At 44.2% G+C, this 18,172-nt stretch overlaps 1 protein-coding gene across 14 annotated transcripts in view; it reads left to right on the top strand.

The window, feature by feature from the left end:
- The first annotated feature begins 262 nt into the window (after positions 1-262).
- LOC109375928 (zinc finger protein 430-like) overlaps positions 263-18,172 on the top strand; it is a 45,307-nt gene continuing 27,397 nt past the window's right edge. The window contains exons 1-6 of one of the 14 annotated variants that reach the window (XM_019631516.1): positions 263-456; positions 3,676-3,971; positions 6,691-6,817; positions 7,185-7,277; positions 16,761-16,834; positions 17,442-18,168. In XM_019631516.1, coding sequence (XP_019487061.1) covers positions 3,957-3,971; positions 6,691-6,817; positions 7,185-7,277; positions 16,761-16,834; positions 17,442-18,168 — 1,036 coding nt within the window. In that variant the 5' untranslated portion in view covers positions 263-456; positions 3,676-3,956. Of the gene's footprint in view, positions 457-2,358; positions 3,972-6,690; positions 6,818-7,184; positions 7,292-16,760; positions 16,835-17,441; positions 18,169-18,172 lie in introns of those variants that run through there. The other 13 variants (XM_019631517.1, XM_019631518.1, XM_019631519.1 and 10 more) reach the window with 13 other exon arrangements.

The raw sequence follows: 18,172 nt of genomic DNA on the forward strand, positions 1-18,172 counted from the left end.
GCATTACTAAGCATCAGTAAATATACATCTAAGCGAAATCTTAAAAATATAAAGTGGGTGCGAAAGATCTTACCTAAAATAAAGGCAATGAACAACAATAGTAACCAATGAGAGCGAGTCGGAGGAGAGCCCCGCCCCACCCAAGCTGTGGCCCCACCCCTTCCCCTGGGTCCCTCCCTCTGGCGGGCCCCGCCTACTCCGGGAAACTATTCCTGCCCCGCCCAGGACTTTAGCGCTCCTCACAGGCCCCTCCTGCGACGCACGTTTTTTGGCAGCGTCAGGGCGGAGTTTCTTGCAGACCCGGAAGCGGCAAAGACAGAGAGAAGGCCTGGTTGGCGACTGTGACTTTCAGTTTTTGTGGTTTAAATCTGAGCGTCTCAGTTCACCGTCCTACACTCCTGACGACTGGGACTCACTACCGACGTTGAAGTCCCCACACCCGTGCCCCCTACAGCGGTGAGTCTGGCGTCCTGGGGAGACGTCCCGATCCCAGGCCGCTTCGCTGCCGGGTGGACGGTCCGCGTGGGTTTCCGGGTAAACTGAGGCCGTTCCCCCTGTGGCCTCTCGGCCTTCTGGTCACTAGACCCGCCTGCCGCGTTGTTTTCCTGCTTAACCCCCCCCCACCCCCACCGAGCAGCGCTCCGCCGCGCGGTGTGAAGTCCTGGGAGACGGAGTCCAGCTGTTGGCGCCCCTCCCCTAGCCTCGCCCCTGGAGCCCGGCCTCCTCCCTGCCTGGGGTTCTGCAGACCCTCTCCGCCGCCTGGAGACTACCGTCGCCCCAGTTTAATAAAGACCCGAAACTCAGGAAGAGCACACTTTTCAGGGGGAGTGGGGTGGGATTCAGGAGGGAACACCGCGGGGTGACACCAGGTCACCCCCTCACGCCGGGAGGGTCTTTGTGTAAGCGGTGACTGTGAAGGGCAGGCCAGGAAATCGGCATAACTGGGGTCTGAGGGGGTCACGAGGAGGAGATGTAATGAGAGAGGAATAGACAGCTGAGGGCAGGAAGATCAGTGCGGGGTCCCTAAAGAGCCGGCGAAACAGAGGATGTGGGAGGGACTCGTAAAGCGATGGTTAAGACAACGAGTAACTCGGGGTATAAGTAGCCAGAGGAGAAAGAAAATGGAGAAATATAGAGGGAAGGGAGTGTTCGAGAGAGATGAAGGGGAGCTAAATGGGAGAAGGGCCCCTGGTTAGCAGAAGTGGGGGGGCAACAAAGGACAGGAAATTTCAGACGGAGAGAGGGGTTAGGAGAAGAGCTGGGGGAGCCGAATGCGGGAACAGAAAGGAGGGGAGGGTGGTGACAGCAGAGGGAGAAGCTGCACTGAGCTAAGCTGGGGGTGTCAGTGAGTCGGGGCACAGGGGTGTAACAAGAAAGAGTGTCACGGGGGAAGAGGAGGTGCACAGGGACTGGGAGAAAGGCAGAAATATGTGGAGATGGGGAGCAATCATATAGCTCAGGGAGAAAGAGCAACTGAAGGTGAACGCTTTCAAGAGTTTCACAGAAAAGGTGCAGGGAAGGGAACGGAGAGAAGGGGAGAATCAGGAGAAGGGCGAGGACATTTGTGGAGAGAACCTGGGTGGAGAGGGACACACAGGAGTACATAGTAGCAGAGGAAGAAGGGGAGCCCCCACCTGGATGCTCTGTGAGCTGGTGGGATGTGGGTGATCAAGGCATGATATATTGATTGTGGCTTTATAATCGCTTTAATTGAACACGTGCTGCACTTTCAGTCACACAGATGAGAATGAGAATTACAAAACTCCAGTTTCTAGTGCTTGTGTGCTTAATAATTTCATCACCCAATGGCTTCCATGTGCAACCCTCATGCAGCCAGAGGTCAGAGGCCTGTATCAGTCAGTCTGGGTTCCTTCTTTTTTCCTGGGATGGCATGAGGAATGTGACCTGGGACAAGAAATGACTGAGTCTGTCAACACAGGATGCTTTCTCAAGAAATATTAAAACCATTGTGTCTCTTTTTCTTAGAGTTTACATTTTCTTTCTCCCTCTCTTACATTTGATTCATTTTTATTTATTTATTTATTTTTAATTGGGGAGTTGGGGGAGGGGACCAGCCAAGTTGTTCTTCAATCTTAGTTGTTGAAGGCGTCAGTTACCATCTGGTTCCCGACAGCAATGTGTGCCCTCTAAGCTCAAGGTGCTGTGTTCAACCTTAGTTGCGGGTGGGCATAGCCATCATCCCATGCTGGAGTCTAACCAGCAGCCTTGCTGTTAAGAGCAGGCGCTCTATCCACTGAACCATCTGGGCTCAAGGTGCCAAGTTTCGTCTTAGTTGCGGGCGGGCATAGCCACCCCATCGAACAGGCAGTCTTGTTAGGAGCAGGCACTCTCACCAGCTGAGCCATCCTGCCACCTGTTGGCAGTCAAGGGCAGCTCAGCTCAGGCGCAGCTCACTGGCCCGTGTGGGACTCAAACCAGCGATCTTGTTGCTCAAGAGCTCGCGCTCTTAACCAAACTCTTAACCCACTGAGCCACTCGGCCAGCCCTGATTCATTATTTTTATAAAAAGCAAATCAAGGTAAATGTTAGTCTGCTGAATTTCTGCTTTTCTTTGTAACTAGTCATTAATTTCTGAAATAAGCTTTGGTGACATCTCATTACCAGCTCTTGTTCTTTTCTAAATATGGGGTAGTCTCAATTTAAAAAAAATTTTGACCCTAGAAATAATTACAGTAAATAACATCTTGAATCGATTTCCCTTCTGATAACATTGTGTCTAGTTTAGATGGGAAGCCCTGCATTCTTTCTACTCTTTATCATGTTGAAACATCCATTGGTACTTATTAATAATATTAGGCCACTTCGGTGTGCATTTGGTGAGGATGTCCACTTGAGAACCTAGTGTGGTGAGTTATTTTGATATTCAGCAGCTTTTGTCTTCAATTTACATGATTTGTTAAATTAGTGAGCTGGGAGCTACCAAGTAGCTGTCTCCTCAAGTCCCACTTGTTCATTCTCTGAAAATGTGGAAGGATGGACCGGACAGACCTGAAATTCAGTTCCCACAGAGCCAGTCTATTCAGTGTGAAATAATTGGATCAATGTATTTCCATAACTAACTCTTTTTTACAAGTTTTCAGCACCAAAATGTGGGTTTATTATTTTATGGTTTTTAACTAATTCTCTGTGATTTCCTGGAAAACAGGAAGGAAATACACCCAGAGAGCCAGCCCTTCTAGAAGTTCCCACACCAAACCCCCATACACCAGAGCTCTCAGGAGTGCAGAATCTCAGATGGAGTGGGCTCTGTAGCCCAGTGTGACAGGAAGCAGGTCTGGGGAGCGGGTCAGCACCCCAAGGGAGACTTAAAGATGCCATTTTCTGGGCCCCCTGCAGACACATAACTCCTTAGAGTGAGCCCTGATCCCTCGGGGACCTGCATGCTCATTGAAGCTAAAAGTTTCCATCCAGGTCCTCCTAGGTCACTGGGAATTTCAGAGTGATGTCACCTGTCCCCTTCCCCTGGGAGCTGGATAAGTGGTCTGGGTGGAGCATTATTCTTTTAATGAGGTGTTCAGGTGAGGCCAGGGGTTAGCTAGGGGCTCCTAGACACAGTTCTGACTGTTGAGAGGAACCTTTGCTCAAGGAGAGGTAATGGGGTGCTCTGTTGCATTTGTGGGGGCAGGAGAGCATCTCATGTTCTCATTGCGGTAGGAATTTGTGGACGTCTGTGGAAGGGGAGAGCATGTGAATCAGGAAAGAGAAAACAGAGCTTCACTTAGGAACTTCTTCTCCCTGACTGTCCTGTGACAAAGGACAGGAAAGGGCAACAACTTTCTCAGCATTTCCAGATCCTTCTGCCTGTCAGTTTGGAGGAAGTAGATGAAGGACCTGAGCTGAAGCCCTTGTGGGCACATTTTCAAGATGCAGATGTGATTCCTTCCCAGAACTTTGCCTGAGGAAACAACCCAGAGCTGGAGGAGGATGAGGACAAAATGGCTGCTTCTCAGGTAAGCATTCCGTCCTGGGTCACAGGCTGTGTCTGCTTTTCCTCCTAAAATCTGTGGGTTTAGAACCTGCCACCTTTAATTCTCTACTTCTGACATTCCTGCCTAGCGAGTTTGTTTTCACCTACTTACTTTTCCTCTTCTTCTCATGAGAGTCAAGGTCAGCTCTGTAGAACACTTTGCCTTTCTCCCAGAGCCTTCTCTGCATTCTGTCCATCCAGCCTCCCTCAGGACGTCCGTGATTTCTGACCCTCAACTACTGATAAAACCCACCTGGAAAGGGGTTTGTGTCCAAAGCCCCTATTGGTCAGGGTCAGGGTCGGATGCCTGGTGTCCTGAAGAAGGGAGGTTATAGGTGTGTGTCCTGTGACTGCAGCGTCATGGCTGTAGAATGGGGGTAAGAATATGCACCAGGACCCAGGATGGCCTCAGTGCACAGAATGGCTTGGAATGTTAGGGGAAAAAAAAGAATTATTGGAACTATCTTGCTCACTAGATTGGTGATACTGACTTGCTGTTTAAATGCACTATTAGAGTTACAAAACTCAGGAGCTATATGTGCATTCAAACTTGTATAAAACTAATACTTTTATGATCAGATTCAGATTACGATTTCCTTAGTTCATTTTTGCCAGTAACATGACAGCAGTGACACTGTGTCCTTCCGTGTACCTCGGCCAGCTGACACCCATTTGTTCCACCTGACTTTTACCTGGTTGAGATCCTGTCTTCACTATAAAGTTAACATTGTTTTCTTTATCATTAATAACAGTCTGGAGGGATTTGTAGAAAGAACCATCACATTTCATCTGGAAACTCCCTTTTCTTCTTAGTTTCTCTGCTTTGATAAATGAAGGCCCTTAGCTTTTCTTTACTAGAGATAATTGGCGTTGGAATGGAGGCTTTAATGAGTAAGGCCTTGTCCCTGTAAATTTTCATTATATTCCACATTCGTGTCACAGACATTCTCTACGTCATCACTTTTTGTGTTTTTAAGAAAGTTTACAGCAATCAGGTTATTAAAGTTTTTAAGTGGGGTAAATTTGTAATGTATTATTCAGCACAAATGACACAAAATTTTTTCAAAGAAACAGCAGCAATAACTTATGTTACTGTGTGGTCTCCCTATTGTATTTATAAACTACAGAGTGTCACCCAAAAGATATTTATGAGATGTAAAATATTGAAAATAATTGTTATTTCAGTGACGTGAAAATTTCCTTCTCTGTCATTTTTAATATGCATACAGTTCCCATTGTCTGTGTCTGTGTCAATAAAATCTTTACACTATTCGATCTCTTCTTTTTTCTTACTTGCTTAAGTTGTTTCTGTTTTTCTCAGTTACAGAAATAGCCATGTAGGTTCATGAGAGTTGTCTATGTGTATTGGTTTCTGCAATTTTTTAAACATTCTAGAGAAAGTTTGGAATAAAACCCAAGCTCGGGCTGGCCAAATGGCACGTTGCTTAAGAGTTGGCTTGGGACTCCTGCTCTGAGCAGCAGGGCCCCAACTCTGAACATTAGAGCCAGTGACGCTCCGCCCTCTACAGCTAAGATGGTGAACAACAGCTCGACCCAGAGCTGGGCTGCCGTGAGTCGCTGGTGACGGCATAGGCTGCAGTGAAGCTGCAGTGGGCTGCCATAAGCTACTGTGAGTGGCTGGCAGCTGGCATGAGCTGCCAACTGCAGTGGGCTGCCATAAGCTACTGTGAGTGGCTGGCAGCTGGCATGAGCTGCCAAGAGCCGCCGTGAGCAGCTGTCCAGTGGCTGGCGACCGATCTGCCTCTCCCGGGAAGAGCGCAATGATAACACCAACATGGGCTGGTGAAGCGACATCCTCCACAACTAGACTGAAGAACAAAAGGACAGCAACTTGTCTGTTTCCGTTCCCCGATTCCCCAGCTCTGTTCCCTCCCCCAATTGCCCAGTAAAATCTTTAAAAAAAGAAAAACCCGAGCTCTACCATTTAGTGGATGCATTAGAAAATATTCCCATACAAGAGGACTATGATATTGTTTTCAGTTGATGGGTTATGTGCATTATGAGATTGTGTGCATTATGAATTAAGATGTTAAAAAATGTTAGAATACTGTAGTATACAGTCATTTTCAAAAAGGTTTGTGTTGCTGTGCTTCTATAAGAAGTATAAATTCCATAAAACTCTGTCAGTTCAAAGTCATGTATGAATTTTTGCCTGTTTCCTTCCTCTGTGCTATGGAATAGTGTTACTCGCGGACCAGAGAGATTGGTGTCACTAGTTAAAAGTGAGTTTGTTAAATGTGGAAACTCAAGCTCCACCCCAGAACTCTTCAGTCAGAATCTGCAGTTTCATAACAGTGCAGCTCCTTGTTGTCCACATGAAAATTTGAGAAGTACTTTGCATTTTTAACTCACCATGACATTTCCAGCCAAGGAATGTACATAATGTATTCTGTATGATACAAATATAACACACAAAAAGCCATATGCCTGTGTTGATGCCTGATTTTAAATCTATCATTTAGAAAAAAGATGTACGTCTCTCTACAGTGGTGTGTGGATCATACGTCATTCTCCTTTCTCAGAGTTAGAAAATAACACTCGAGAATATTACTGCCCGTGGCCTTAGTGTTCCATTCCAGACACTCTCCTAGGTCAAAACCAGCTCTCTTAATTCTGTTTTCATACTGAGTGATGTTATGATCTTGTCTTTGGCCACGTGGTAAATGTGTCTTTTGTTTCAGGGACGGTTGACATTCAGGGATGTGGCCATAGATTTCTCTCAGGATGAGTGGGAGTGCCTGCACCCGGCTGAGTGGAAACTGTACATGGACGTGATGTTGGAGAACTACAGGAACCTGCGCTCCCTGGGTGAGGCTGATTTCCTTCCAGAACTCCTACCCCACCCACCACAGGGTTGTGTTTCCTTCATCAGCACAGCGTCTCCTGGGAGCTTCTGCTCTGTGTGGTAGAGTGTCAGATTCTGGCTCTGAGTACCAACTGGGGGTTTGCTGGTGTAGAAAAGAAGTCTTCATGATGTCCTTGAAGTGGAATTCAGGATCTGAAAACGTTCCATGTTGTCTAGTAGAGTAAAGGTGCTGTCAGATAACTGTTTGGGGGGACTCCATTTCTAGAATATTCTGATTTCTGCAGTGTCTTTTCTTTTCACCTGAGCACATAGTGGATAGGAAATTGGAGAATCTCCATCAAAACTCATGTTTCATTTTTGAATAAACAGATCTTGCTGTCTCTAAGCCAGACCTGGTTATCTTTTTGGAGAGAATGAAGGAGGCCTGGGATGTGAAGCAAAAGACAGTATCCACCCTTCCAGGTAGGTGGAAATGAAGGAGCAGATGACCCAGGTGAGAGGGCCAAAAGTCCCTGAGGAAGCCAGACCTTAAGATGTGATTTAGGAAGCTCTGCTTCAGTGGAAAGGATGTGAGAAGTCCAGGTTTCTTTCTGTTGCTGTCACAGAGAAACAGTCCTGTGCAATACATCCTGTGCTGTCACTTCCTCTAGAAACTGTCCTTCTCAGTGATCTGGGTTGCATGACAGCGAGGGCAGATGTCCCTCTGACTGTGGGGCTGCCATGGGCTGGCCACTGTTCCATTGCCTCGGGGGCCCAGGCAAATCTGTTCATGCTGCTGAGGAATTCTCCCTGAGACCATTTTTAAAGTTCTGGTCTTGCTTCTTGTAAGGAGTTTGTGAAGGAAGTGGTGGAGGTCCTGGAATTTGGAGCAGAAATCCCAGGGGCACTGGGGACAGATGTTACACATTTTCTGCTTTATAATTTCTAATGCTAAGGAGGCTTCAAACATGACCCTACAAAGTTCAGACTCAAAATAGTTTCATCTCAGCACAAGGCACCTCCCTAAAGTCAGAAACCCTCAATCTCAGTTTCACTTCAAAATGTCGTTTTGCTTTGTGTGAACTAACATTCGAAATTTTGAGTGTCTACTCCCAATTCCTGCATGTAGCAATAGTTGTAATGTATCTCTTTACCTCACAGAATTCTTTTTTTTTTTTTAAACTCTGTACCCAGTAAGCAGTAACTTCTTCTTCTTTTTTTTTTTAAAGGTTTTTATTGGGGAATTGGGAACAGTGCTGGGCAATTGGGGGAAGGGGAACAGACAAGTTGCTGTCGTTTTGTTCTTCAGTCTAGTTGTGGAGGACGTTGCTTCACTGGCCCAAGTTGGCACCATCATTGCACTCTTCCCAGGCGAGGCAGATCAGTTGCTGGCTTCTGGACAGCCGCTCACTGGCTGCTGGCTACACACGGTAGCCCATGGCAACCCACTGCCACAGGGGCTACAGCCTACGCTGTCGCCGGTGACTCATGGCAGCCCAGCTCCAGGTTGAGCTGTTGTTCAGCATCTTAGCTGTAGAGGGCTGTGTCACTGCCCTCATATGTGGGATCCGAACTGGGGCCCTCTGGCATCCCAAGCCAGTTCTTAACCATCGCACCACTCGGCCGGCCCCTCACAGAATTCTTAAATGAATTAATGCCATAGAGGAGCTTAGAATACAGCTCGCCGCATAGGAAGGTCTCCATTGTTCCCTGATTTCTTAATGACTATCGTGTTATAATTCTGTCTTGTTCACTCCAAAGCTGCCTGGGCCTTCTTTGTTTTCCGTTTCTCATTAGATTTTGTCAGATTAGTGGTTTTAGATTCAGAAGTGCTGATACTCCCTGCTTGAATGAAGTCCGTTGGTAAGAAGTGAGTTGTAGAATTATTAGGTTCCCATATTTCGGAAACTATTTACATCCTCAGTTGCATTTTACTTCAGGCAAAAATAATCATGAGGTTCACCAGCATGTCTCTCAATCATGTTGTACTTTAATCTCAAACATTGTTTTTGTAGATATCTGATTCTCTGATGTTTAATAACTTCTGATGTTACTTTTGTTTAGCAGTGAGGGATTTTGTTTCCCTCTGGATGATGATTACAACCCACACATTTGTGTTAGAATAGCAAAATATATTAATAACAAATTTCTTCCATGTGTGTTTTTTTTTTAAAGATTTTATTGGGGAATTGGGGGAGGAGAACAGAGCTGGGAAATTGGGGAAGGGGAACAGACAAGTTGCTGTCGTTTTTTGTTCTTCGGTCTAGTTGTGGAGGATGTTGCTTCACTGGCCCATGTTGGTATTATCATTGCGCTCTTCCCGGGTAAGGCAGATCAGTTGCCGGCCTCTGGACGGCCGCTCATGGCGGCTCTTGGCAACTCACACCGGCTGCCAGCCGCTCACACTGGCTGCCAGCCACACACGGTAGCTTATGGCAGCCCACTGCCACAGGGGCTGCAGCCTACGCCATCGCCGGCGACTCATGGCAGCCCAGCTCCAGGTCAAGCTGTTGTTCACCATCTTAGCTGTAGAGGGCAGTGTCACGCCCCCATGTGGGATCCGAACCGGGGCCCTGCTGCTCAGAGCTGGCATCCCAAGCCAGCTATTAACCAACATGCCACTCGCTGGCCCTCTTCCATGTGTTATAAATGGTTATTTATTGAAATATTCCTTAAGGCTATTTATGAATGATTCTAATGCTTTGTCTGGGAAAGTTTCCTTTCTTACAACATGTATTCCGATGATTGAGAATGCTTGCTCTTTATGGGGCAACACTGACGGTGAAAACCAAGTTCTACAGAAGGATTCTTCTCAATAGTACATCTGTGTAGTGTTCACAGTTCTGGGATCCTTTGTCTCTTATACTCATTTTGCAATCCCATAATAATGTGTTTTCTTTTTTATGGTAGTTTCTCCAAATTTAGTTACTTGCATTTTTAGTTGTTACTTGTATATATGAATGTGAATGACAGTTTTCAGCTCAGTACACTTAAGACACTGTGGGGTTTGATTCACATATGAATGAGGAATATGTCTATTGGCATTAAAATTATGTGCATATTTGTATCATTTTAGTTCGACTTTGTGCATGACTTATCTTGTGTATGTCTTTTGTTAGTTAGTGGTGAGTGCTTTTCTTATCCTATGCAGTTAAGTAGTTGTAATAGTCTTAATATAACACCTGTTTAGTGAGGATTTTATATTCTCTTTGTGAGAGAACCACTTTTTGAATTCAAAATAATTTCTGAAATGTTTTATAACTGTATGTTTTTTAGATATTATTTTTCATTTTCAATTTTGGTAAAAACGTGACTAAAATTCAACCCTCTCTAACTGTCCAATCCAATTGTGTTAAGGATATTCACATTGTTGGGCAACTGACCTCTGGAAATTTTCATCTTGCAAAACTCACCGAGTACCCATTAAACAACCACTTCCTCATTTCCCTTCAACACAAGCCCATGGCTACTACCCTTTTTTTTGTTCTATGAGGAGGACTGCATTAGGCGACTCACAGAAGTGGATTCATATAGTATCTGTTTTGTGACTCTTTAGCTTTACCTAAAAGTCCTCAAGGTATTTCTGTGTTGTATCAGGATCTGTTTCTACTTCAAGGCTGAATAGGGCCGGCCGAATGGCTCAGTTGGTTAAGAGCTCGCTCAAGAGTTTGAGCTCTGAGCAACAGCGGTTCGAGTCCAGCCTGAGCTGAGCAGCTGCTGAGCTGCCAACAGGTAGCAGGATGGCTCAGCTAAAAAAAAAAAAAAAGGCTGAATAATATTCCGTTGTATGTATATGCTACATTTTCTTCCCCCGTTCATCTATTGATGGCCATCTGGGCTGCTGTTACCCATTACAGGTTTTGTGGATAATGCTACAGTGTGCATGGGTGTGCACATGGCTCTTGCAAAGGCTCCTTTGAAGTCTCTTGGAAATGTATCCAGTGCACCAATTGGGATTTCATCCAAGAGAGCATAATGGTCCAATTTCTCCACATTTTTGCCAACACTTGATATTTTGTGTTTCTTTGATAGTGCTCATCCTAGTTGATGTGAGGTGATACTGTGTTTTTTTTTAACTGTGGATGCAGACATTTATATTCTCATAAGAGCATGTCAAGCTTCTGGAAAGTCATGTGGACCTGAAATCAGATATTTAGGAGAAGCAGGAGCCTGAGGATAATTTTTATATTAAGAGCACTTTTAGTTCATAGCAAACTGAAGTAGAAGTTACTGAGGATTCCCACATGCCCAGCCCACATGCACAGCTTTGTGGGATCACTTTGACCCCCAGAGGTACATTTGTTACATGGATAAAGCTACATTGACATATAATTGTCACCCAGAGTTCATAGTTCTCCTTGGGGTTCACTGAGGGGCTGTGCATTCTGTGGATGTGGACATATTTATGATAACGTGTCATACACAGTAGTGTCACAGCCCTGAATATTGTCTGTGCTCCGCCTGTCCATCTCTCCCTCCCCTCAACCCTGGCCAGCAGTGATCTTTTTACTGTCTCCATCATTTTGCCTTTTCTTGAATGTCATACCTGGAATCATACAGTATGTGCCTTTTTCAGATTGACTTCTTTCACTGAATAGGTATCTGGGTTTCTTCCACATCTTCTCAATGCTTGATAGCTTCTTTCTCTATAGTACTGAATAATATTCCATTGTCTGGATGCACCACAGTTTACTCATCCATGCACCTCTTTTTTTTTTTTTTAAAGATTTTTATTGGGGAATTGGAGGGATGGGAACAGTGCTGGGGAATTGGGGGAAGGGGAACAGACAAATTGCTGTCGTTTTGGTCTTCAGTCTAGTTGTGGAGGACGTTGTTTCACTGGCCCAATTTGGCACCATCATTGTGCTCTTCCCGGGCGAGGCAGATCAGTCGCCAGCTTCTAGACGCCTCTCACTGTGGCTGCTGGCCGCTCACGCTGGCTGCTGGCTGCTGGCTGCTGGCTACATATGGTAGCCTATGGCAACCCACTGCCACAGGGGCTGCAGCCTACGCCGTTGCCGGCGACTCACGGCATCCCAGCTCCAGGTTGAGCTGTGTTCAGCATCTTAGCTGTAGAGGGCAGTGTCACTGGCCCTCATATGTGGGACCCGAACCGGGGCCCTCTGGCGTCCCAAGCCAGTTCTTAACCATCGCGCCACTCGGCCGGCCCATCCATTCACCTCTTGACAGACATCTTGGCTGCTTCCTAGTTTTGGAAATTATGAATAAAGCTGCTGTGAACATGCGTGTGTGGATTACTGGGTGGATACATGTTTTCAAGTCTTTGGGTAACTATTGAGGAGCACAATTGCTTGATTGTATGGTGGGAGGATGTGTAAGAACCACCAAACTGTGTACCCAAGAGGCTGCAGCATTTTGCGTTCCCACCGGCAGTGAGTGTGAGTTTCTGCTGCTCCACGTCCTCACCAGCACTTGATGTTGTCCTTGTTCTGGATTCTGGCCCCTCCTAATAGGTGTGTGGTATTTTTTAATTTGCCGTGTTTCATTCCCGTTGTTTTCATGTGCATTTCCTTGCTGACATGATGTGGAGCATCTTTCTACATATCGTTTTGTCTTCTGTATATCTTGTCTTGTGTGGTGTCTGTTTAGGGATTTGGCCCATGTTTTAATGAGGTTGGCAGTTTTTTCATCGATCAGTTTGAAGACTTCTTTGTGTGTTTTAAATAGTAGACCTTTACAGGTATTTCTTTTTTTTCTTTTTCTTTTTAAAGATTTTATTGGGGAATTGTGGGAGGGGAACAGCTTTGGGGAACCCATAAAGGGAATAGACAAGTTGCTGTCCTTTTGTTCTTCAGTCTAGTTGTGGAGGATGCCGCTTCACTGGCCCATGTTGGTGTTCTGATCATTGCGCTCTTCCTGTCTGAGGCAGATCGGTTGCCAGTCACTGGCCAGCCACTCACGGCAGCTCTTGGCCGCTCACCCTGGCTGCTGGCTGCTCACACCAGCTGCCAGCTACACATGATAGCTCACAGCAGCCCATTGCAGCCCCACTGTAGCCTACGCCATCTCCGGCGACTCACGGCAGCCCAGCTCCAGGTGGAGCTGTTGTTCACCATCTTAGCTATAGAGGGTGCAGCGTCACTGGCCCCATATGGAATCCGAACCAGGGCCCTGCTACTCTTGACACTCCCAAGCCAACTCTTAACCAATGAGCCACTCTGCCAGTCCTGCAGATATTTCTTTTGCAATTATTCCTTCCCAGTCTGTGGCTTCTCGTTTTGTACTCTTGGTGATGACTTCTGTGTTGCTTTTGCTCATTAATAATTGATTTGAAATATGGGCTCACAAAAGTTAATGCTAGTATGTGAAAAAAGAAACTTGGTTAACAGTTTGTCTTGGAAAAACTGTGAAGTGTATGATGTTACATTTATATTTAACAACATTTAAATTCTAATTCCAGTTGTATGTTCATTCCTGGAATAAACTCAGAATGAGTCTCCTGTTGATGAAGATGAGGTTGCGTTAAATGTTCTGACAGTATTATAGGTCAACGCTAATGAAATCTTGGAACTCATTTCTCATTGTGCAGCAACATAGTGGTTTTTTTTCATTATACTAGTAATACATGCTTGTTGGAAAAAGTGAAACAGTAGAAAGAATTATCAAAATTTTTCTTGTGGTCTAAATGGAATCAACTGTTTTATTTTATGCATTTATTTCTATTTTTACAGTATAGGTGGCATACAATATTCGTTTCAGTTTTACAACATGGTGATTTTTTATTTACATATCTTACAAAGTGATCACCATATGACTCAAGTAATATCTGTCACCTTACACGGCATCACAATATCGTTGAGTATATTTCCTAGTCTACATTACATCCCGTGCCTTACTCTTTTCATAACTAGATGTTTATACCTCTGATTCCCCTTCGCGTGTTTTGCCTTTCCCCAAGCCCCTGTCTTCTCTGGCAACCATCAGTTAATTCCTTGTACCTGTGATTCTTTTTCTGATTTGTTTTTTTGTTTCTATTTTTTAGCTGCCTCATATAATTGAAATCATATAGCATTACTGTTTCTCTGTCTGTGTTACCTCACTTAGCATAATATCCTCTAGGTCCATGCTCGATGTTGCCACTGGAAGGATTTCCATTTTTCCTCTGGCTGAGAAATATTCCATTGTGTACATTTATCACATATTTATCCATTGATTGATTGATGGGCATATAATCTTGTCTGTCGTAAATAATGTTGCAGTGGATGTAAGAATACAGATTTTTTTTGAATTAGTGTTTTTGTATTCTCTGGATCAGGGGTCAGCAAACTTGAGAAGGAAGAGCCAATCCTGTCCCTCACAACAATTTAAAAATTATTTGAGAGCCATAAAACAAATGAAATCACCATTATGTGAATAATGTTCTTTAAAAATTTTATAGGGCCAGCCGAGTGGTGCATTGGTTAGGAGTTGGCTTGGAACGCCAGCTCTGAGCAGTGCAGCCCCGAGGGCCAGTGACGCTGTGCCCTCTATAGCTAAGATGATGAACAACAGCTCTACCTGGAGCTGGACTGCCGTGAGTTGCCGGCCTCCACGTAGCCTGGAGTGGGGCTAGCTGGCAGTGGGCGTGAGCCACCATAAGCGGCCGTCCAAGGGCCGGCAAGCGACTACCTCACCCGGGAAGAGCACAATGATAATACCAACATGGACCAGTGAAGCGACATCCTTCACAACTAGACTGAAGAAAAATTTTATAAATGAAACTATGATAATTTTATTTTCATTTTCAATTTTACTTCCGAGCCACATGTACGTACCCAAAGAGCAGCACATGGCTCGCGAGTGGCTGTTTCCTGACCCCTGCTCAGGATAATGCCCAGAGGTGGAATTGCTGGGTCATATAATAGTTGCGTTTCTAATTTTTTGAGGAAGTTCCATATTGTTTTTAGCTACACCACTTTTTACATAAATATGATTGTTGTATCTTCCTGTTGAATTTACTTTATTATCATTATGTAATGGCCTTCTTTGTTTTCTGACATGTTTTGACACTGTGTATTTGTCTGATATCATTATGGGCAACTGTGCCCTTTATTGGTGACCATTTCTATGGAATACATTTTGCATTGTCTGACTTTGTCCAGTGAGTGTCCCCGCATCTCACATGAGTATCTTGTATAAAGAAGGTAGTTGGATTTTTTTTTTTATCTATTCAGGGAGTTTCATGTGTTTTCATTTAAAGTAATCACTGAGTCAGAGGGAATACTATAACTATTTTTGAATTGTTTTCTGCCCTTTGTGTAACTATTTTGTTCCACGTTCCCACCTCTGAACTGTGTTCTGATGTTTCTTTGATTTCTGTTGGTAGTTGCATGCTTTGATATTTTTCTCAATTTCTTTCAGTGTGTTTGTTATAGGTAGTTTATTGTAGTTACCATAGAGGTAACTTAAAACATTTTTTTGTTTGATTGTTTGTTTTTAGCTGAGCCATCCTGCCACCTGTTGTTAGCTCAGCAGCAGCTCAGCTCGGGCCAGGAATCGAACCGATGTTGCTCAGAGCTCAAACTCTTGAGCGAGCTCTTAACCAACTGAGCCACTCGGCCAGCCCCAAAACATTTTTTTTTAATTGGGGAATTGGGGGTGGGGAACAGTGTTGGGGAATTGGGGAAGGAGTCAATCCGTGTTGTTGTTCTTCAGTCTTAGTTGTGGTAGGCATCAGTCGCCATCTGGCTCCCCGTCGGCTGCTCGTGGCTTCTAAGCTCAAGGTGCGGAGTTCATTCTTAGTTGCAGGTGGGCATAGCCACCATCCCATGCGGGAGTCAAACCTGGCAGTCTGTTGTTAAGAGTGCACGCTCTATCCACTGAGCCATCTGGGTGGCAGCTCAGCTCAAGGTGCCGAGTTCAATCTTAGTTGCGGGCAGACGTAGTCCACCATCGAACACGCAGTCTTATTGTTAGGAACACGTGCTCTCACCAGCTAAGCCATCCTGCCACCTGTTGGCAGCTCGGGGGCAGCTCAGCGTCACTAGCCCATATGGAAATTGAACTGGCGACTCTGTTGCTCAGAGCTCGCACACTTGAGCAGGCTCTTAACCAACTGAGCTACTCAGTTGGCCCAAAACATTTTTAAAGCTATGACAGTGTATTTTGAGTTCTTGGTTAGGTAATTAATAGCGCTATTAGTTTTGGGCTTATTTCTCAAGAATTAGTTTTTCCTCTGATTGGACCATGTTTTTCTGTTCTTTTGTATGTCTTGTGATGTTTTGTTGAGATTTGGGAGAAGAAGCAGCCTCCATCCCAAGCTGTGTGGACCCGCTTTGTACTAGAGAACACACATAGCAGGCAGCTGAGCTTGAAGTTCTTATGCCTATCAAACCAGTTCTACGAATGTGTATTCTCTGTGTCTTTTGCACGTAATTTTCCGGTTTGAAATGTTTTTGTTTTCTCTTTAGGGGCAATGTTATATTCCTATCCGTGATGATTGTCTTCAGTACTGTGCTCTTTGTGGTGTTTGAACAATTACTTAACCATTTTTCTTAGTGGCCACCACAATGCATTCACATTGCACTGCCATTTCCTTAGCACTTGGTGTCATGCAGAAAATAAACGAGACCTTTGGGCAGCTGCAAAAAGTGAGTCCATTGGACACAAAGTTCACTCATCTTTTTCCCTCCAGAGAAGAAACTGTCAATTGGGGTTTTCTCACAACATTGCCATGTGTGCCAGGGAGGGTGCACAGTAATGTTGGCAAATGTAAACAACTTTTCTTCCCTCTTTAATGTGACTCTTTCATGTGGTTTGCTTTCTTCAACATGGCTTCTGAGTACTCAGCAAGGTAATTGGACAGTAATTGTTGCTAAGTTTCTGTCTCCATGGAGAATGGCAGTTTTGGTTTTTCCTCTTATGCCATCTTGTTCAGTCCTGTAATCAGTATTAAACTTGTATGTTAGAATTGAAAGTATATTCAGTTGCGTATAGTAAGAGTGATAATTTTTGGGTGTCTTTCAGCTATGTCTTCTGAGGACAGCTTGGACTTGTTGCCAAACTCAGGAATAGAAGATTCATTCCACAAAATGCTACTGGTAAGATATGGAAGGTGCAGCCTTGACAATCTGCACTTAATGAAAGAGTGGGAATATGAGGGGAGTGTGAAGGGCTGAAGGATGTTATCATGGACATAACCAAACTGGGACAGCTACTCAGTAAAATCCCCATTGCTAAAGAGATCAAATATATAAGAAATGTGAAATCCTGCGTGTTACGGCAGTTTCGTTAGCAGAACACTTATTTCTGAATATAAAGATAGAAAACAGTTTATTAAAGATATATATTCTTTGAAAGGAAATGTGGAATATATGGGAAGTTATGTATTCATGGTGTAATAATCATTTGAATTATTTAAAATGTAGGAGTAGATTAAACACAAGCATTTAAAAGTCAGAGATTTAAAAATGAAGATCGAAATTCCAAATGTGATCAATTTTACAATCGCTTAACCAGGCTTTCATTATTCTTTCACCAAGAAACAATCCCTCTTTGTTCCAAATACTGTAATTTTCATAAATGTGGGAGGGTATTTATAGAAGCATCATGTTTCCATAGGTATCATGTTTAATGGTGAAAAAACTTTACCTGTTTAATGACATTACAGTCCTCACTGAAGGCCTTTCTGTCTTTGTTGATTTCCAGAGTACGTGTAATAATGAGAGAAGTTATCAATTCAGTAAATCTGGGAAAAACTTTAAACAAGGGTCAGATCCTAATAAGCATCAGAGATTTCAGTTTCCAGAGAACCAGCGTACACATGGGAAAGACTTTCATGAAAGCTCAAGTCGTACACATTGGAATAGTTACATTGCAGAGAAGTCAAACAAATGCAGTGAATATGACAAGTCTTTGAACGAATCTTTGTATCTTACTGAACATGAGAATATTCATCCTGGGGAGGAACCTAATAGATGTGTTCCGTGTGGGAGAGTCTTTAGTCGATTATCCAGTCTCAACAGACATAGGAAAATCCATAGTGGAGTGAAGGCTTACAAATGTAGAGAATGTGGTAAAGCCTTTAATTGGCATTCACAACTTACTAGACATGAATTAACCCATACTGAAGAGAAGCCTTACAAATGTAGAGAATGTGGTAAAGCCTTTAAAATGCGCTCATATCTTACTACACATGAGTTTATCCATAGTGGAGACAAGCCTTACGCATGTAGAGAATGTGGTAAAGCCTTTAGCAGGCATTCAGATCTTACTAGACATGAGTTAATCCATAGTGGAGAGAAGCCTCACAAATGTACAGGCTGCGGTAAAGCCTTTAATTGGCATTCACAACTTACTAGGCATGAGTTAACCCATACTGAAGAGAAGCCGTACAAATGTAGAGAATGTGGTAAAGCCTTTAAAATGCGCTCATATCT

This window comes from Hipposideros armiger, unplaced genomic scaffold (genome assembly GCF_001890085.2).
Source record: "Hipposideros armiger isolate ML-2016 unplaced genomic scaffold, ASM189008v1 scaffold_1004, whole genome shotgun sequence".
NCBI lineage: Eukaryota > Metazoa > Chordata > Mammalia > Chiroptera > Hipposideridae > Hipposideros > Hipposideros armiger.